Below are 21,443 nucleotides of genomic sequence, written 5' to 3'. Positions count from 1 at the left end.
GTGTATTCTTCGGTTTTTGGATGGAATGCTCTGTATATATCTACTAGGTCCATCTGTTCTAGTGTGTCGTTTAAGGCCAATGTTTCCTTATTGATCTTCTGTTTGGATGATCTATCCGTTGGTGTAAGTGGAGTGTTAAAGTCCCCTACTATTATTGTGTTACTGTCTATTTCTCTTTTTATGTCTGTTAATAATTGCTTTATATATTTAGGTGCACCTACATTGGGTGCGTAGATATTTACAAGTGTTATATCCTCTTGTTGGATTGTTTCCTTGATCATTATGTAATGCCCTTGTCTCTTTTTACAGTTTTTGTTTTAAAGTCTATTTTGTCTGATATGAGTACTGCTACCCCAGCTTTCTTTTCATTGCCATTTGCATGGAGTATCTTTTTCCATCCCTTCACTTTCAGTTTGTGTCTTTAGGTCTGAAGTGTGTCTCTTGTATGCAGCATATATATGGGTCTTGTTTTTTATCCAGTCAGCCACCCTATGCCTTTTAATTGGAGCATTTAGTCCATTGACATTTAAAGTAGCTATTGATAAGTATGTACTTACTGCCATTTTTTAACTTTTTTTTCTGTGTTTTAGTAGTCCTTCCCTGTTCCTTTCTTCTTCGATACAGAACTGATGGTCACTTTAGTCTGACCTCTGTCTGAAAGCTCTACTCTTTAACTCCCCTCCTCCCTCCTTTTATGTTTTTGATATCATATCTAACCTCTTTTTTGTGCATTTGTATCCATTACGTTCTTATCATGGAAATAGATAATTTTTCCTATTTGTGGTCTTCTCTTTTCCCCTTAAATCAGTCCCTTTAACATTTCTTGTAGCACTGGTTTCTTGGTGACAAACTCCTTTAATTTTTGCTTGTCTGGGAAATTTTTGATCTCTCCTTCCATTTTGAATGATAACCTTGCTGGGTAGAGTATTCTTGGCTGTAAGTTTTTTCTTTTTAGCACTTTAAATATATCGTGCCATTCTCTTCTAGCCTGTAAGGTTTCTGCTGAGAAGTCAGCTGATAGCCTTATGGGGTTTCCTTTGTATGTAACTTGACATTCTCTTGCGGCTTTTAGGATTTTCTCTTTATCTTTAATTCTGGACATTTTGATTATGATGTGTCTTGGTGTGGACCTCTTTGGGTTTATCTTGTTTGGGGCTCTCTGTGATTCCTGTACCTGGATGTCTGTTTCCTTCCTTAGGTTAGGGAAGTTTTCATCTATTATTTCTTGAAATGGGTTCTCTGTCCCCTTGTCTCGCTCTACTCCTTCCGGGACACCTATAACACGGATGTTAGTGCGCTTGATGTTGTCCCAGAGGTCCCTTAGACTGTCCTCACTCTTTTTAATTCTTTTCTCTTTCACCTGTTCACCTTGGGTAATTTCTTCTAGTCTTTTGTCCAGCTCACAGATCCATTCTTCTGTATCCTCTACTCTGCTTTTGAGTCCCTCTAATGAATTTTTCATTTCCAGTATTGTATTCTTTATTTCTGATTAGTTCTTTTTTATATCTTCCATTTCTTTGTTGACATTCTCACTGAGTTCATCTATTCTTCTCCCCAGATCAGTGAGCATCCTTAACACTCTTAGTTTGACCTCTCTGTCGGGTAGGTTGCTCATTTCTGTTTCACTTAGTTCCTTTTCTGGGGTTTTGTCCTGTTCCCTTACTTGGAATGTATTCTTTTGCCTCCTCATTTTGCCTCTTTCCTTGTGCTTGTGTCTATGTATTAGGTAGGTCAGCTACGTCTCCTGCTCTTGGATAGGTGACCTTATATAAGTGATGCCTTAGGAGGCTTCCAGTGTGCTTCCCTCAGTTCTCAATGTTCCAGGGGTGACCCCTATGTGGGCTACATGTGTCCTTCTGTTGTGTCCTGTTTGCTCTCCCTGTAGGCGCCCAGGGAGGCTGAGTTATGCTCCTGGCCAGCTGTTGTAATGCTCAGCTGCTTGTAGTTGTTGTGGGCCCTTCAGTCTCTTTATCAGGTGTGGGGAGCCCCAGCACAGTTGGCTGCAAGTTCTAATACCACATTTGTGTTGCAGTATTTCTTTTAAGTGAGTAGGCCCCCAGCATGGCAGGTTGTTAGGCTCAGGGCCTTACAATTGCTATAAGCCTCCAGCCTTTAGGTCTCTTGTCAGCTCTCTGAGGATTGCAGCTGGGTGGGGCTGGCCTCAGGCACGGGAGCACCCAATTGTTTCAGGCTTTGGAAGGTGGGGCAAACCCCCATGTGGGTCTTTGAGAAGCACAAGTCTTCTGCAGCTGACAAGCCCTGCCGCCCACAGGTCCACACTCACAGTCAACACAGTCCTGCCCCATGTGCGCGCCCCGACCTCCCGATGCGTACCCAGTCTCTCCATGGCGGGAGCCCCACACACTCCGCCACCGCCCCACACTCTCTACCCGCTCCTTGTGCACGCCCTGCCCTGCTAAAGTTGGCTCAGTTGCCAGGCTGCAGAGAATCCAGTCACCAATCTATGCAGGCCCACAAGTTGCCTGAGGGCTTGTTGTTGGGTGGGGCCAGTCTCTAGGGTGGGCTGCCTGCCCTGGCTGAGCTGGATTAAATCAGTGCTCTAGGGGTGGGGCAGACCCTGGGCTAGCAGGCCTCAGGGAGAACTCCAATGGCGTCTGTGGCAGCACGCCCACACCAGGCCACAACAGTGGCCGCCGCCAATGTCCCAGTCCCTGGAGAGGTCTCACCCCTCACCGAGATGCACTCATGGCCTATTAGGTGAGTCTCTTTTCACCACAGCACTGCGCACCTTTCTTTGTGGTGAGTTTAGGATGCTTTCTGGAACGGGTGAGTTTGTGCGCAGGCCCTTTAAGAGCCAGTTTTAGTTTCTTTGTGAACCGGGTTTTCTGGGGGTGCTCCCCAATGCTTTAGAAGCAGGCACAGTCAGATATTATGCCACTCGTCTCGATTATGCTGGGTCCACAAAATGCCCACAGTGGGGGCGCTCCCCGGCTCAGGACCCTGCGCCTCCAGGGAGGGCTGCGTACCTGTGAGCTGCTCCCGGCGGCCGTGAAGCTGGCGGCTTGTGAAGGCGGCGTTTTTCCTCTCCAGAAGGGAGTCTCTGCCTCTTCCACCTCAGTTAGGATTGTCCGTTGTTGCAGGAGTTCCTCTCATCCAGTTTTCACTTCTGTCTCAGGGGTAATTTTTCCACGAGTAGCTGTAAATTGGCTGCGTCCCCGGGAGGAAGTGAGTTCAGAGTCTGCTTACGCCACCATCTTGACTTCCCCTCTGGAATGAATACTCTTCTACTGGAAAACTTCAAATCAAAAATATTTCCCATAATAATAAAGCTAGAATGTCCAATACGTTTGTTCCCAGCTGCTCTTATAGGAGCTTTAACAGAGGCAGTTAGTGCTCCAGAACACCCATGTGCTTCTCCATGTCCTCCAGGCTCCCCTGCCATTGGGCTGAGGCCAGGTGACTGGTTCTGGCTAATAGAAAGTAGCGGGGTGACATATATCACTTCCAGGCTGAAGCAGTTAAAAGCCAGTGGCCTCCTCCGTCTCTCTGTTGCCTCCTCCATCTCTCTACTGCCCTGTCCAGGTGACTTTGGTAGGTGAGAAGGTAATGGAGATCACAGGATGCAGGCAGCCTGGATCTCCGAGATGCTGCTTGTAGACGGGCCTGGCCAGCCTGCACTGGACCTTCTGTGAGAAGTAAACTTTTATTTTTTAAGCCACTGAGATTGGGGGGTTTATTTGTTACCATAACATAACCACACTTACACTGACTAATACAGCAGGTAGCCTTCAGATGATAAAGTGGGAAACCACTATTAGCCACTCATTGGAAGAGTCAGTTCTACCTGTGACCACTTTTTAAAACTCCAAAGTAGGCGTCATTAAATACTAAGAAACGCTAGAGGGCACAATTGTGTTGTGGAAAACTTTGGCCAATATTGTAACTGAAGCAACGTGGGAATCCTGCAAAAATTAAACAATGCAACAGAAACATGGGTAGTGAAAATCATTAGCTTTGGAAACAGTTTCTTTGTAAATCTGTTAGTTACATTTCCCTATTTGAGATCATTGAATTAAAAGAGAATTTACAACACTTTAATTTTAATGTAAAACCAATAAGTTCCAAAAACATGGCAAGCATATACACTTACAAATATGAACTCTTACATTGGAAAACTAGTGAGAGTGTTCTCCGTGTAAGAGAAGAGTTTGTTTTCCATCTGTGTTTTTTTCTTTCTTCAGACATGCCTGTCTCCTGGCCATGATGGTTAGGCCGTGGAATCCATACGTGTTCTAACCTGGTCACTTGAGAAAGCTCAAGTTTCTAAGGTCTAGTCATTATAAGAGGTGACCAGATGTTCCAAACATCAAGCTGTGACAGGAAGCTCCCACCCACTCCAAATGTCATGCTGAGTTCTGAGCAGACTTCCCTTTCCCGTTTCCTTTTTCCCCTCTCTCTAATTTTTTTTCTTCAAAGTCTATTCAAAAGCTGCTGCCAAAACTGTCTTCCTCTATTGTTGTTCCGATGACATCATTCCCTTCCCTAACTCCCCCTTGTCTTTAGTCTCATGGTCAAAGCTTGCCTTCACTTCCTTGGACTGCCTCCCTGCCTGCTCTACTTCATTTTCCCCTTATTTCCTGCTTTTTCCTCACCAATTACTGTACAGGATTGTCACCTCTGATGTCCCAGTGTTGAGGGATCTATTCATTCATATTCATATTTACTTTTTTGTGTGTGTGTGAGGAAGATCAGCCCTGAGCTAACATCCATGCTGAATCCTCCTCTTTTTGCTGAGGAAGGCCGGCTCTGAGCTAACATCTATTGCCAATCCTCCTCCTTTTTTTCTTTCCCCAAAGCCCCAGTAGATAGCTGTATATCATAGTTGCACGTCCTTCTAGTTGCTGTATGTGGGACGCGGCCTCAGCATGGCCGGAGAAGCGGTGCGGTGCTGCGCACCCGGGATCCGAACCCAGGCCGCCAGTAGCAGAGCGCGCACACTTAACCGCTAAGCCACAAGGCCAGCCCTATATTTACTTCTAACAAAGAGAGTCCTCCAATTCCTCCATCCCAGACTTTCCCAGGTCTCTTCCAAACCAATTTCATTTATATATCCATTGCTCTAGAACATCTTAAGCACCTTCCACGTGCATGGCATCATTCTGGGTGCTGTAAGAGGGGGTATAAAAGAAGTGAAAGACCTGATCCTTACACTGGAAATTATCGGAAAGCCATTCAAGTGGGGGCTTTTGGAAACCAACTAGACTTTATTCTCCTTTAGAGACTGAGGGGATGAAATAGGAGGGGAAAATGATGCAATGATACCAAATAACTACACCATCAGAGTGGCAGACTTGGGGTAATTCTTGTCAAGATGATACAATACTTTTGGGCCGGCCCATAGCTTAGCGGTTAAGTGCCCGCACTCTGCTACTGGTGGCCTGGGTTCGGATCCCGGGCGTGCACCGATGCACTGCATCTCCAGCCACGCTGAGGCCGCATGCCACATACAGCAACTAGAAGGATGTGCAACTATGACATACAACTATCTACTGGGGCTTTGGGGAAAAAAAGGAGGAGGATTGGCAATAGATGTTAGCTCAGAGCCGGTCTTCCTCAGCAAAAAAAAAAAAAAAAGGAGGATTAGCATGGTTGTTAGCTCAGGGCTGATCTTCCTCACACACACACAAAAAGATACAATACTTTCAATAAAAAAACTTCTTATATAATAAAATTTTTATTAAATAAAAAATACTTTCAATAAAAAAAGATTTGAGTCTTAAATTGGTGTTAAGGATATGAATCCTACACCAAATTACAAAAACTATTTTTATTTCCACTGTATACCACGCTCCTATAAAAAAAATTTTTTTGAGTGTTTAAGACACGAGAGTAAACACTATCATATCAACAGGGAAAATATGTTATAGTAACATAGAAAAAGGCAGTGTCAAACCCAAAACTCTAACTTTAATTTGAGGAAAGCTGTCATCTAGAGTATGTGATATTATTTAATGAACCAAACTACCTTAAATAATACTCGAGGACCGGCCCCATGGCTTAGTGGTTAAGTGTGCGCGCTCCGCTGCTGGCGGCCCGGGTTCGGATCCTGGGCGCGCACCAACACACTGCTCCTCCAGCCATGCTGAGGCCGAGTCCCACATACAGCAACTAGAAGGATGTGCAGCTGTGACATACAAGTATCTACTGGGGCTTTGGGGGAAAAAATAAATAAATAAAATTATAAATTAAAAAAATAATAATAATAATAATACTCGAGTATAAAATTAGTTACTGTGATTATAATCCCTGGTGGTATTGTGATATATAGAAGGTCCACTTTGCATTCCTATTAATAGCAAATTTTGAGATTTTAAAGTGGGATAAATACTACCTAGTAATCACATATATTGAAGGAAAATCACTTTTTTTTTTTTTTGGTGAGGAAGACTGGCCCTGGGCTAACATCCGTGCCCATCTTCCTCTACTTTATATGGGACGCCGCCACAACATGGCTTGACAAGCGATGCATTGACGTGCACCCAGGATCCCAAACTTCAGATCCCGGACCGCCTAAGCAGAGCACACACACTTAACCGCTACACCTCCAGGCTGGCCCCAACAAGCTGGATCTTTTAATACCAAATTATTTTAACTGAATTTCAGTTTTAGAAAAGGGGAATAATGTCACAGATTGTGGTGAAGACTAATTTAAATGAGTTAGCATATAAATCAGGGCAAGTGCCTAGTAAAGAACAAACACTCGACAAATGATAGTCTCCAGTTTTTATTGCCAAGAGACTGGAAGCTCCTTGAGAAACAGGGATCATTTCAAAATAATTTTTGTGTATGTTGAACTAATAGAAGAGTGAGTATGTGTGTGTGCACAGAATACAGCTAGGATCAAAAAGAAAAAAGATAGGGAGACAGGGAATGTGGCATTTGTTGTTGTTTTAATTGCACTGACTTAAGCCACGCATCTAAATTCTGTTTCTCATTTCTCATGCATCTTATTATCATTTGCCTTCCTTGGAAGCTAATTAGAACAATTCTGATCTGAGGAAAAACACGAGACATTTTTGTGGCCAAATTTAACTGAACTAAAGGTGAAGAAATCTTTATATTAATAGAATGAAACAAAGGAATTATAGGAGTTTTATTTTTATTTAAGGGAAGATTATTTATTGCAGAGAGATCTTTTTTTGTGTGTGTGTCAAGTTTCTACTACTCAGCCAAACCTTGAGATCTACAGAAGGCCCTGGGTAGAGAGTTGATGGTCTGAAGTGATGTGTTGACTATCCCTCCCCCATCCCTTTCAATGCTTTCTCAAATGTGGTTTATTTAATATCAAGGAAACTTTTTTTTTAACCAATATTCACCACCAAAAATACATAATTTTATAATATTAAATGGAGGAGGGCTACAAGATTGTAGGTCAATTCAAAACTTTTAAAAATTTATTGTCAGAATTCTAGATAGAATGACATAGTAGTTAAGAGAGTTAGCTCTAAAATTAAACTGTTTGGGTTCAATTTCCAGCTCCATCACTTCTAGTTACACATTTTTGTCTTAATTATTAATTTCTCTTTCCCTCATTTTCTTTGCCTATAAAATGGGAAGGATTATATAATTGTACTGCCTCATAGTTTGCAATGAGGATTGAGTTAATACAGAGTTCAGAACAGCCTCTGACACACAGTAAGTGTTCAAAGAATGTTAGCTGCAAGTATTACAAGATCAATGGAGATTTTGCTACTACCAAATTCAATAGTATAAATTGACAGAATTTTATTGAAGGAGGGACGTTACAAATCAGCCAATACAGTGGGTTTTAAACTTTTTTATTGTAACCCACAGAGAAAAAATATATTTTATATCATGACTTAGTATGTACATATATACAAGGGAAACAAGAGTTTGGTGAAAAAAATACTTATTATATGCAGTGCACTCTAATATTTCTTTGTTTCATTTTTTAAAAGATGCTGGTTGCCATCCACTAAATTGATTTTGCTGCTCACTAAGGAATTGCAACCCACAGTGTGAAAAATGTTGATCTAAAAAATCCCTTCACTTTACAGTGGAGAAAACTGAAGTCTTAAGAACTTCAGAAACTGACTTAAGATTACGTAGCTAGGAAATGTGATACACCACGTTAATAGAATGAAGGATAGGGCTGCCCCGTGGCTTAGCGGTTAAGTGCGCGCGCTCCGCTGCTGGCGGCCGGGGTTTGGTTCCCAGGCGCGCACCGCCCCGACCCGCGGCTTCTCCAGCCATGCTGAGGCAGTGTCGCACATACAGCAACTAGAAGGATGTGCAGCTATGACATACAACTATCTACTGGGGCTTTGGGGGAAAAAAATAAATAAAAATTAAAAAAAAAGCATGAAGGATAAAAATTATATGATCCTTTCAAATAGATGCAGAGAAAGCATTTGATAGAATTCAACACACTTTCATGATAAAAGCTCTCAACAAATTTCGTATAGAAGGAACACACCTTAACATAATCAAGGCCAAATATGAAAAACCCACAGCTAACATCATAGTCAATAGTGAAAAGCTAATAGCTTTTCCTCTAAAATCAGGAATGAGGCAAACATGCCCTCTCACAACTCCTATTTGACATGGTGCTGGGAGTCCTAATCAGAGCAATTAGGCAAGAAAAAGAAATAAATGTAATTTCCAATGGAAAGAATAGAATGCTGAGACAACAGACTAGCCATTCAGAAAAAACAGAAAAAGTAGATCACTACTTCATATCCTACAACATCAAACGTATTCAAATGGATTAAATTTTTTTCACGTGAAAGAAAATCACAGAAATACTGGAAAAAATATTTACATAATTTTAGAATTGGAAAGGAAATGCTAAGACTGACAATTTAAAAGAAAGCAAAAAGAAAGAGATTCATAAATTGACTAAAATATTTTTTAGTTTCTCTGTATTAAAAGAACAGCAAATAAAGTTAAATGACATGAAAACTTTGGGGAAATGTTGCCGTTGTTTATGAAAAATAAAGAATTCAAATTTTTTAAATATAAAAAAACACCTACATATCCATAAAGAAAAGATAATCACACCTAAATGCAAAGTTGGTAAAGGACAATTCACAAAATTAGAAATATGAATGGCCAATACATTTGCACAAAATCTTCAAGGGAAATTTTCCTTTCGCCAAATGGATAGTCGCTTGTCCCAGTATCCTACTCTTTCCATTCGAAATTACATAATAGTGTTGATTTGCTTATATTTATGTACTTTGTATTTATTCCTTTAATCTATTCTATGTAGCATAAATGGTGATGGATGTTCTAACTAACCTTATTGTGATAATCATGTCACAATTTATACGTGTATCAAACCATCATGTTGTACACCATAAACTTACACAATGCTATATGTCAATTATATCTCAATAAAGCTGTGGAAATAAAGATTACGTTGCTACATAAGGGCATAAAGTTCTGGAACTAGATTTTCTTTTAATTGAGATATAATTTACATACCATAAAATTTACCCTTAAAGTGTACAATTAATTCAGTGTTTTTTAGTACATTCCAAAGTTGTGCAACCATTTCCACTATCGAATTCCAGAATATTTTCACCCCAAAAGAAACTCCATAACCCACTACCAGTGGGATCAGAATTAATATTTACTCCAAGTCCAAAGATCTTTCCACTGTCATAGTTTTATGTGGATTTTCAAACTGATTCTCTTAAGGTAAGTAAAATTTAATAAGTGTTTATTTGCCTAAATGACCCAATTTATCAAATACTTGCTAAGACTTTGCATAATTCTGTGCTGTTAACCATCTCAAGATTTTAGATAAATTTCTGCATTCTTTGGTTTTTTAAAAAAAATATCTACCAGATTCTTGAGGGTACATGACAAACACTTCGGAACGCATCCTATGTACTCTAAACAGACTCAGGAAATGCTTTGTTCTCTGAATGTATAGCTCATCATCTCAAAGGAAGTGAGTGATTTTTACAGAGAGCATGTGAGACTTGGAGCATTTCACAAGAGGAGGAATTTTTTTTTTTTCTATTTCAAGGTTTTCAAATAAAATCCACAACTAGACAATTGGTCCTTAAGAGGTCTAAGGAGAATCTAAATATTTTCCTGAACAGGAGTTCAAATAAATTTTAAAAGTGCCTCACCATCATATAAACCAAATTTTCCAGTCTGTGGTTTCCAAAACATCCATTCCTTGGTCTCTGGCTTTGCTTCTACTTTAACTTGTTGGAATTAATTTTACATAAAATGAGCATGAGTGCCAATTTTTTATTTTATTCCAAAATTATCAGGTTTCCAAAAGAAAAATCTCTACTTTAAAGTTAGTCATATTTAGATTATTTAAATAGCATCCTCTAAAGTGTGAGTCATTGTATATTCTTTGATTCTTCAATGCACGGTTGTTGATTCTTTAGTAAACATGGTTTCAAGTATTCAGGACATAGGCCCATGCAAATTAATTACCAGAACTCAGGGCTCAAATAATTTGAAATGGTTGTAGATTAGTCCACTATAAAGCAATGAAAATTATGGTAATGACAATAAAGCTAAAATATATATTTTTTTAAAAAAATAGTGGCTAGTACTTTTAAGTAAAAAAATTTTTAAAAAGCAAATTAGGTGTAAACTATAAAAACTGATTTTATTAGTCTGTAATGAAAATTTCCAAAAGAAAATGATGAATTTTAACATTGAATCTGGTAGGATATTAACTCCTTTTTCTCTGAAAAAAAAAATCCTAATAAAATATTTGAAAATCTGTTAATATTTACATTCCTTGGATTTCAATACAAGGAAAGTGTCCTGCCATTAATTTCCAGTTCTCCAAGTTAATAAAGTCATAAGATCTCTTTTAATACAATATCAACTAAAATATACAGAATTTATCAGGAGATAGTCTATAAATATGTTATGAATGAATAAGCTGATTTTAAAAATATGAAACAACCTTTCCTAGTGTTGGGTTATTATTAACCGTTTACTGCATCTAATCACCGAGTTATGGTTACCATGGAAGGCTTAACTTCAATTAGCTAGCCTTGGCAGATTAAAATGTAAACCTTAACATTGACTTAACTTATTTAGTATTTTGTAAGGTAATTATTTATGCTGTACATAGAGTCATTTCTCAGATGTTTGGTTTCTTGTCTGAAACCATGGTTTGGGGGAAGGTGTTGTTTGAAGATGCCAAATACTAATCACCAGAAAGTTATATTTAATACACGTTTTTTCTAAATGGAATTCATTCTTTTTAGGCTAGTCTTATACATCTTTTTAAGTTTGCCCCCAACCCTTTCTTAGGCATATAAAACTATAAAATAAAAAATGTTCTATGAATTTGTAGTATTCCACATTTCTTATTTATATACTTCTAATTATAAAGACAATTTACCAATTTTAATTATTCCAGAATTTAGAGAAATAAATTCTGTTTTACCCGGTCATTGAAATAACACTTAAAAATAATTTCTTTTCTGCAGTCACAATGACTTTCAGTAGAATAGGTTTTGGAACATTTCCTCGTATTAGTTGTGCGGTACATAACCTCTCCGAGCCTGAGGAATCCAATCTGTAGATGGGGAAAATACTACCAACCTCCCGGGGGATGATGGGGATTCAGTGAATGATGCAGGTAAGGCACCTGGCATATGGGCGAGGGCTCCAGAAAAGACAGCCATTGTTGTTATCAATTCTAGTATCTGTATTTCCAGTCTCATTAATTCATTCACATGACCCAAAACGTTTTGTCAAAGCATAGATCTTATGTTACATATTTGTTGCATATGTTATTCCTTTAGAAAGAAGAAAAATTAAGTAGCCATTTCAAGAACTCAAAAGCCCTATTCATCTAAGTCAAAGAAGCATAAATACACTTTGCTAAGGTTTACATCATATATTAAGATCAGGTCAGATTTTAATTTGCTCAGACACAAACGTGAAAAATAATGATCTATACCACCAAAACACAAAAACAAGGTTTAGCTTTAAAAAGGATATTAAAACTGGTTTTCAAAAGCATAGATTCATTCTAAACACATTTTTTTAAAACCCCAACCACAATGTTAGTTTGCAGAATATCTAATAATAAAAAGTTCCCTAATACCAACCCTTTATGTTTCATGACCTGATGTCAGTTCAATTAAGAGATAAGAGCATGCCTGATTTATAGTTTCTTTTCTAACACTCGGATGTAGGTAAACATTCTAACTTTAACTTCTTGCCTTCAAGCAAAGTTATGTTCTACTTTTCATAACCCATTTGTGAAGATTTCCAGGAAGTAGCAATCTGGTAGCAATTTTAGTCGTGTTTAAACTCAATGTCAGAGACACTGACATATTATGAGCACACATCAGCCTAATGTATCAGAAAAGTAAAGGCCAACACTTGGTAATGGCCACAGGAATTGCAAATATTGATCTTGGGAGGAAATTACAAGCCTATAGGGCAGAGATGTATCAACATCTAACACCAGTTTCAGGTGTTTGCTGCCTGAATTGTTGTGTTGAGAAGGATTTTGAAGATGGATTTAGTGCTCTGGAAAAAGGAGTGTGTGCTATATTGTGATCTAAAAGCAATGACTGCCCTGGGCAGGCAGGAGGAGGGACTGACTTGCCAGCTGTATTCTAGGATTGGGGTCTTACTTGTGGCTCAAGGCAACTGGAGTCAGCGTTGGGGTCCTACAATCTCTTATCCCTGCTTCTCACTGTGTATCTGCTTTATCCTCTCTCTGAAAACCAGCTCCCCCACCCCATGCCCACCCTCATTGTGTGCAGGAGATGCTGCCCTTATAGCACTTGAGTTTACTGTCAGCAGTCCAAGTAAGTAGCAGAGACTAAGTAGTGTTTCTTATTTGCAAAGAATAGAGAAGGTCTCAACTTAAGAAGAGAATTTAATTTTGGAAGTTCAGAGAATGGACAGGAAGGTCGGTGGAGCAGGCTCAGGCAGGAACTAAGGAAGGCAGGGCAGAGTCCAGGTCCCACCATAGGGATAATCTGCTTAGCATGCAGGCACCATCAGCACTGGACACTTGTTGCCTACTGCTACTGGACTCCCCTACTCCTGGACACTCATCTTCTGCTCCTGGACTCTCAACTCCACCACAGCCACCATGAGTAATCTCTGAGTCACCTTTGTGTCACTCCCTCAAAATTCAAAATTCCAAGCTGGAGCCTGGGAGTAGCAGTACAGATCACAAGGCTACACTCCAGCTATTGGTAGAGGACTGGTTCTCAGAAAAGAGGAACTTGAGCTAAACAGACATCCTCAAAAGGTGTCCATTGCATGCTATATTCTGCCAAGTGGGAGGCATGTGAGAAGATGCCAGGTGCCACCCAGCTTAGAAAGTGCTGTCACAGAACAGAGTGAGAAACCAAGTTGAGAATATGAAAATTTACAGTTATAGGTGAGATACCTACTTAGGAATTGGCAGAGTAGGTACCAGGAGGAGCTAGAGCTGAAACTAGGGACTCTATAAGATATAACAGGCCTGGGACCAAACTGTGGGAGAAGTAGAAAGAATTGAAGTCAGAGAAATAAACCAAGAGATGACTCAAAGTAGATTCCAACAGCAAAGATTAGACTTCCAAAAAATAGTCCTGGAGCGGGAGAAGCACACCAGGCAAAGGGTGGAATTCTAACATTGTGGACCGGGTAGCCAAGAAGTCAGTAGCTGGAGAGGGCAACAAAACAGAGCAAAATAATGGGCTGGATTTGCTGCTGCTCATATAAGAATGCCATTTGTTACATCTATTCATTGTAGGATGTGTCCTTACATATCCAATGAATTGGTTTTCTTACACAGACATTGCCCAGTTGAGGGGAAGTAAAAATGGAAGCACCCGTCCTTGAGGCAGTGAAGCATCAGGAGCATTCCGAAATTGATGGGTTACAGCACCTCTCCACTAAGCTTAACACAATGAGCCTAACATTCAAGGATGAATACTTTCCTTTTGCCTAATTTTCCAAATCTTTGCTGAGAGACATCCTAACTGGTCCTAGGAGCCGTTTTGGCCAGGTAGAGGAGGCAAGGCTAAGGTGATGTAGATAACTTCAGGCATCGAGTGGACGTGAGAAGATCCAGACTTTGAGTGGTTAGCACAAGTCCATGGAAGGCATGTTGAGGGGGGTGGTAGTGGGGATGCTTATTAGAGAGCAGAGACCAGTGCATGGACCCTGTGTAGGACTGCAGGCTTTTTAGTTACCACAAAGAGAAAATCGTCACAGCCTCAGTGACAGAGGCAGCCGCAGCAGCAGATTATTGACAGCGGGGAGGAGAGGTTTATCCTAAACACAAACATTTCCTGGCAAAATCACATGTTCCAGGGTGAGAGCAAGTGTGCCCCAGCTAAACTCCAAATTTCTTAAACTTTCAGTCACTCAAATAACAGCATTAGTAAACTTAAATAGATGATGCATTTCACTTTCGTAGGGACTTAACATATTTCATCAGTTTTGTTTGTTTCAAGCTTTCCCCTAGTTTTTCATCCAGCAGACTCTCCCAGGACTCCAAGACTTAGGTCCCTTATCACTCCCTAACACATACATGCAGACCTCTGTGCTGTATGGAAGGACACAGGGGCGAGCTGCTTCCTTTGTTTTACGAATGAACAGATTTTCACTTAAAAGCAATTTCTATTCTACCAAACTCAAGGAGACTTTAGAGATTCTTTCTTCATCCTGTTTTTCGTTTTTTGGTGTTTTAAATATCCCTGGAAATAAATGAACCTAAGATTGAAAATTCTCCGGGTTACTTAAAGATGGAAACTTGGCATTGTGCAATGACTACTTCAAAAAAGAAAAAAGCGAATGAGGTAATAAAAAAAATCAAAATGAGAGTGAAGAGAAGAAAATTCAATGATAACATAACCTGTAACACGCAGGAGAGATTTTTGACACCCTCTCTCACCTTCAAAAGTCCATATAGAACATCTTCAAAGCCACTTCAACCCTTAAACTGGGGTAAACTAGTATTTTAGAGTTGATTTTTTGAGAGTTTAGGACAACAAAAATATTATCTCTATTTTATTTAGAAGTTTAGAAAAGAAACAGCTCCAGGACTTTATTTTCCAGTTAAAAAAAAAAGCTGAATATAAATCTACATGAAAATTTTAATGCCCAAGACAGTCAACAGCAAATGAAGTTTGAGTAGCTAAATCAAAGAAAGCACCGTTCCATGTGATGTGTACCTTCCGTTAATGTGAAACCCTATGCTTACGCTTGGTTCATTTAGTGAGCTGAAGAAAAACATTTTTCAAATCCTTATATGCATTTCCCGAGTTCCCAGAATACCATAATACTGACATATATGATTGTGCTATTTCGTATTTGTCGAAGATGATTGAATTCCGCTAGAAACCACAAAGGAAACCAACCATCCCACGTTAATAGTTCTGATAACCCTACCAAAGAGGAAATAAAGAGAGGAACTTCATCTAAGAGTCTGACAGGGCAGAAGTGATTTCAGCAAAACAGCCTCAATATTCAGCCCATTCCGACACTAACTAACCCTCATCTTCATCCCAGTTCCTTCAGGATCCTCTCCCTTCTTCAGCGACTGGCCACAAGGCAAATAGCAAAGGTTGCTTGGATTCCGACGAGCAGGATTCTAGCTGTGGCTGCTCCACTTTCTAGAGGGTCGCGACCTCAGTTTCCACAGCTGTCAAACAGAGTAATACCTGTCCCAGTTCCCTCCCTGGGACGTTGCCAGGATCATATAAGAATACGCTGTCCGAAGATCAGCCAAAGCCACCATGACTGGGAGAGTCGCCAACAGAACTCGGCTTCGGGTCCCGCTCGAAGCAAGGCTGGTTCGACCTACAGTCAACAGGAAGCTCCTCGGGCTGGGACAGGATCCCTGACTTGGAAGGAGGCCAGACGCAAGCGTTTTTGGACGGCGATCAGGATGGTGATGAGGGTGTTAGTAACGCCCGCCGGCTCACGCGGCGGGGCTGAGATTTTACTATCAACGACAAAGGGTGCGGAAGCATAGTACTGAGAAGCACACAGCCAACCAGAAACACTCAACCCTGTCCTCTCCCCCCAAAAAGCAAAGTCCCAAGCCCTCGGCGGTGCAGAGCGCGGGGCGGAGGGGAGAGGCAGAGAGGGCGAAATCTGCGCCCCCGACTCCATCTCCGCGCAGCCGGGTCAGCGGCCGCAGGGTCCGCGCGTGGGGAGGGGGCGCTGTGGGCCCGCTCTCCGCGGGGAGAAGCGCCTCCTCCTCACGCCCCCTCAGCCTGCGCCGCCTCGGGAATCCGCCCCGGACCCCGCCGCCATGTTGGGCCGGGATAAGTGACTCGGACTCGCCGCCGACGGAGACCGCGGCTGGACGGCCCGCAGCCCACGGGGGCGCGCGCCGGCGCCGGAAGGCGGGGGGGCGCTCGAGCCAGGGGCGGGCTCGGCGCGAGTTCCGGTGAGCGGCCGGCCGCGCGCGCAGGTAGCCGCAGCCCCCGCCCCCGCCCCCGCCGGGGAGCGGAGGGGCGGAGCCCCTAGAGGGGGCGGGCGCCGCGCGAAGAGAGGTGGAGAGTGAGTCGCAGGGGTGGGGGAGCCCGGGAATTCCCTCCTCCTGAAGTAAGGACTTCAGGGCCGGCTGTGCCGTCGTCGCTGCCGCCGGGCGCCCGGGACGTGGAGGTGGAGGAGGGAGAGGGCCCGCGGGCCTCGCCGCCGCCCGCCGCCCCCTCCCCGCCACCCCGAGCCGCCGCCGCAGGGACTGATGCGAGCGCGGCTGGAGCGCAGGTAAGGACCCGGCGGGGCCTCGCGGGCAGAGGCGGCCGACCCCGGCCGGGCAGCGCTAGGCCCCGGCGCCCGCCCGCCCGCCCGCGGCCGGAGGCGCCGCCGCTCCCTGCCCCCGGCGGCTCGGAGTCGGGAAGTCGGGGAGAAACTTCTCCACCCGCCCCCCCCACCCCCTATCCCGGCCCGGCTCGCCTGGCGGGCGTGTCTCCTTCCCGGCGCTACCTGCTCGCCCCTTGACTCGGTCTCCGCCCCGTCCAGTCCTTCCCGGTCCCGCCCAGGTCCAGCTTAAGGTCCTCGGAGCGTTGAGGCACCCCCACCCGGGTCTTTAAGATCGTGGGGGCCACCCGGCGAGGGGGAGGCGAGGTTTATTTTGGCTGGCCCGGCCGAAGGCAGGGGCGAGGGCAGCGGCCCCTCTCTGTCCCCGGGTTTGGGGGTCTGGATCTTGGCTGACGCCGGGCGACAACTGTGCCGGGAGAGCGGACGAGGGCGAGTGGGGGAGGCTCTCGCTTCACTTGGTTTGATTGAAAACCGCAACATGTTAAAGTTTTCCTTTGTTTTGGGTTGGGGGTTGGGAAATATGCCATTCAGCGTCCACTTTTACAGTATGATGCCACTCCAGCTCCCATTTGGTTCGATTCTCTGTCCACATGTGTTCCAGAAAATTTTGTTTTAAAGTCTATTTTTCTTCTTGATAATTGCTTCCAGCTTTGGCTTTGCTGGGCATGGAGCAGCGTTGTTTTAAGAAGCTCTTCGAAAATCACTTCCGACGTAGGGACTGCGTTAATTTTTGTTTTGTTGTGGGCGGGACACAACCTGGTTCGGATTTGGTTGAATTATTTTCTGCTTAATTAATTGAAAAGGCACGGAATAACATACGATCTAACAATTTATACATTATTAAAGTGAAGAAATGAAAAGTTAAGTCTAGTGGAATCACTTTATGTTCATTCCCTTTATTATGTATGTATATGTTCCACTAGTGGGTGTTTTCACATAGATGATTTCACATATACTCGTATATGGTTGTAGTAGGATTACAGTGCCAAAGGTATCCTGATAATTCTAAGTGTATTTAAACCATTCTGTTAAATTTCTAAAGTTAAGCTACACACTAAGGAAAATATCACTAAATGTGTACATGTGACTGTATGCGTTTAAGGCAAATCTAATACCTTAACTAACACAATGCTTGGCACACAGTGGACAGGAAACATTTTGAATGGGCAGGTGAGGAAGGAGTGTCTTGTATTAGAAGCCAAGGATCTCGTATGCATCATATATGATTTTCACATATTGTTTTGTAAGAAAGTTGTATTTCACTAAGCCATATATATATATTTAGTTTTGTTTTTACTAGTATATGAGACCCCTGCCATAGTTACATTTCAGAAAAAGAAGTTTAGTTGTATTTTAACTTTTGGACATTAGCTAAACCTCAGTGGAGATTTTGAATGCTGGTTGACAATTCTTAGGGTCCTAAATTTGAAAAAAACAATTGCCTTTGATCTGAATCTGACTACAAGACTGTTCAAAGCCATGTTTCCAGGATAAAAGATAAAGGGATTCTTAAAATATGTACTCGGCTGTAACCACCGTAATGTTATAATAGCTTTAGTTTTGCAGTATGTTTTTGCTGACTTCATAAACCACAAAATTGACTCCTTTCTGTTCAACCGAAAGTGAAATTACAGCTTTGACCTATCTTCCTGGGATAGGTGGAATTTGTCTCATGGCTGAAGTATAATATTAATACATGGTTTAAGTTTTTTTTTAATTCAGGAAATTCTTAAGCTGAAAAATCAGTGTCTATGCAAATATATATCCTTTGTGTAATGTTAAAAGAATAAATATTATAAAAGAGTAGCAATGGCTCAGTATAAGTGAAATACCAATGCATGGTATAAGACTTGTACAAAATTCAAATTTGCGTCTTGTTAGGCAGTAAATAATTTATTAATGTAATTTTTCTTTATAAATATATTTAGCTCTTAATCTAGTAAGTCTGTTCAGTGTAGGCATCATTTATTAGTTCCTATTGTCATTATATTAAAAAAAAACCCTAATATGAAAAACTTTAAAAGAGCAGTACTAAGCTCTGGTGTCTAGGAATGCAAACTTGGGTGATAAAATTGTATTTAAGAAAAAAAAACCTGCAAGGAGGTAATTTACATAAAAGTAAAGATATGGGAAGAGGAGGGCAGTTGTGATTGGGACCTGGCTTCTGAAGTGGTGGCAAAGTTCTTTTAACCTGGTGGTAGTTGCAAGAGTGTTGGCCTTAGTATAATTCGTTGTCATACATTTGTTCTGTGTGCTTTTCTGTATCATTGTTTTAGTTTACATAGAACTTTTTGTTCTTTTTTTAAAGAAGCCTGTGTGTAATGTACTTTATAAGGTGCTTTAGATAAAGAACTTAATATTTGGTGACTAACTTTATGTTTTGTTTTTTTTGTTGTTGTTGAGGAAGATTGGCAACAGATGTTACCACAGGGCTGCGCTAACATCTGTTGCCAATCTTCCTCCTTTTTTCCTCCCAAAGCTGCAGTAGATAGTTGTATGTCATAATTGTACATCCTTCTAGTTGCTCTGTATGGGAGGCCACCGCAGCATGGCTTGATGAGCGGTGCATAGGTCCTTGCCCAGGATCTGAACCGGTGAACTTCGGGCTGCTGAAGCGGAGCACGTGAACCTAACCGCTAGACCACCGGGCCAGCCCCATAGTGATTGACTTTAGAACACTGCTTAGGCTGTCCTTTGCAGACAGGATTAGACTTATTAAATTGTAATTGTCATATAGCAGCTATTGTGTGTAACTACTTTGACACATGTACACATATAATATATGTTAATCATATTAGTATTTTGAGGGAAGACTTCAGGTTTCACTAACTTTAAATCCTTTTCAGCTTGTATTTTGTAAGTGACATACGTAATTAAAATGTTTATTAAACTAATGGATACTGTTGTGTCATCAAGTATAAAATATACCCTATTTTTCAGAAAATTATGTAACATGACAGTTAAAACTCAAAACTGTGGCATCAAGGTAATAAGTCTTTCATCCATTTTTACTTTTCTGGAACAATAATTCTTTAGATCAGTAATTTCACCCTGAGTTTTGATATTCTTAAGGATGTCATGAAATTCTCAGCATAAAATAAGTTTTTGTTTACTTATGCCTTATGAAGATGTGCCATATAGCATCAAAAGGAAGAGTATGTTTTGTTTCAAAAGGAAGCAAATGACAGCATGGTGTCAGAGTTACAAAAATGCTGTGAGTCCTTGCACTATGCTACTTTACTTGCTTTGTGTAATGGCTTGCTGTTTTAGTTGTTGATGTTGCTTTGCGTTGTTGTAGAGTTGGAGATCACATCTGTGCCAAATTCTTATATCACAGGAACTTTCAGTCATGTTACAAAGGTGATGTTTGTGGCTCTGGCTTTGTTGTGTGAATATTTACAGGAAGTTTTTGTTAAGATCTTCCATTGTTCAGAACCCTACATGGCTTAGGTCACCTTCAGTTCACATTTAAACAGGTCTATAATACAAACACAAGTTCCTCTAGCGAGGTACAACTGCATTTCTTTAAAGGAAATCATCTGTTCCTATTAAAGTATCTTGGTATCTTATTGGTAGTGTGTGTGCGGCAGTTTGTGTGTGGCTACGGTAGGGTATGTATTATCTCTTTTCTTCCTCTCAGCTGCTCCAGCGCCACAATTAGGCTGAGTATTGCTCAGCTGCAGCTGCTGGGTGATTATGAACCATCCAGCTCCTGTCTAAACTCAGAGGCAGATTTAGCAAAAGGAGCTATAGTAACAGCACAGGGTGAAAGAGAAGAGCTGGTGCTGCTGCCAGTACCGTTTTAACATGTCTGTATGCCCAGAAATTGTTGGCTGCAGCAGCACTACTGTTGTCTTGGAACTAGCAGACTTGATGGTAACATATCCTGGTCTGGATTGGATTTACCTAGTGTTACTCTTTAAGATCTTGAAGCTCACTCCCAGAAAGAGAGAGAATCCTGTAATTTCAGAGTATAGGATAATGTACCCGACTGAGTTATAAGCCTCTGTGTGCGTCAGCCTCCCCCCTACTCCACGCCCCCCAACCTTGTTTGAGTGTGTATAAGTGATTGCAGGTTCCCTGAAGCATATGCGGTATGCTCTGTGCTGCTGTAAGCTGTCTCTCTCAGAAGTGCTGCTGCTGTTACTGTTGTTTGGGGGGTGGCAGGAGAGTTTATATGTGGGTTCTTTGGGCTTCCTACTTTCTTCCAGGAAGAGGAATACCTTCAAGAGAGATTATTTCTAGAACTAGCTGCACATGACATACCCCTGTGGCTGCCTGAATTTTGCAAGTAGGAACCCCAGGTTCTTTTTCCTGTTGTTCTTTGTTTATTCTTGGAGTATGAGAAGATGGACATCAACAAACGCAGATGCACTGTCAGCTGTGTATGGCAAGCTCCACACTGGAAGATGCCATAGGTAAATTTTGCTGCTTCTGAAGTGTTGCTCAGTTTATAAACATGCCAAGCAAAGAGCAGCATCTTGTCTTCTCTTTCACCACTACTGTCGGAAAATCTAGAGACGATTCCTTTTGCTAGTCCTGGCTTTGGAACTTGGTGGTTCAGAGTTTGGCTAATTTGGGATGGGACATAGAGAGTATTGGGAGAAGCAGCGCTCAAACTTGTATAACCAGAAGGAAGGAAGAGGTTCAGAAGATCGTATGCCTGAACGTTAACAAGT

General features: G+C 41.7%; 1 protein-coding gene across 2 annotated transcripts in view; it reads left to right on the top strand.

Annotated features, from left to right (window-relative positions):
- The first annotated feature begins 2,591 nt into the window (after nt 1–2,591).
- YES1 (YES proto-oncogene 1, Src family tyrosine kinase) overlaps nt 2,592–21,443 on the top strand; it is an 85,594-nt gene continuing 66,742 nt past the window's right edge. The window contains exon 1 of one of the 2 annotated variants that reach the window (XM_058556858.1): nt 2,592–2,718. In XM_058556858.1, coding sequence (XP_058412841.1) covers nt 2,661–2,718 — 58 coding nt within the window. In that variant the 5' untranslated portion in view covers nt 2,592–2,660. Of the gene's footprint in view, nt 2,719–16,511; nt 16,711–21,443 lie in introns of those variants that run through there. The other variant, XM_058556859.1, reaches the window with a different exon arrangement.

The sequence above is a fragment of the Diceros bicornis genome, chromosome 16, assembly GCF_020826845.1.
Source record: "Diceros bicornis minor isolate mBicDic1 chromosome 16, mDicBic1.mat.cur, whole genome shotgun sequence".
Classification (NCBI taxonomy): domain Eukaryota; kingdom Metazoa; phylum Chordata; class Mammalia; order Perissodactyla; family Rhinocerotidae; genus Diceros; species Diceros bicornis.
The sequence above is the reverse complement of the archived record's forward strand: the minus strand, read 5'-3'. Positions and strand labels throughout refer to the sequence as shown.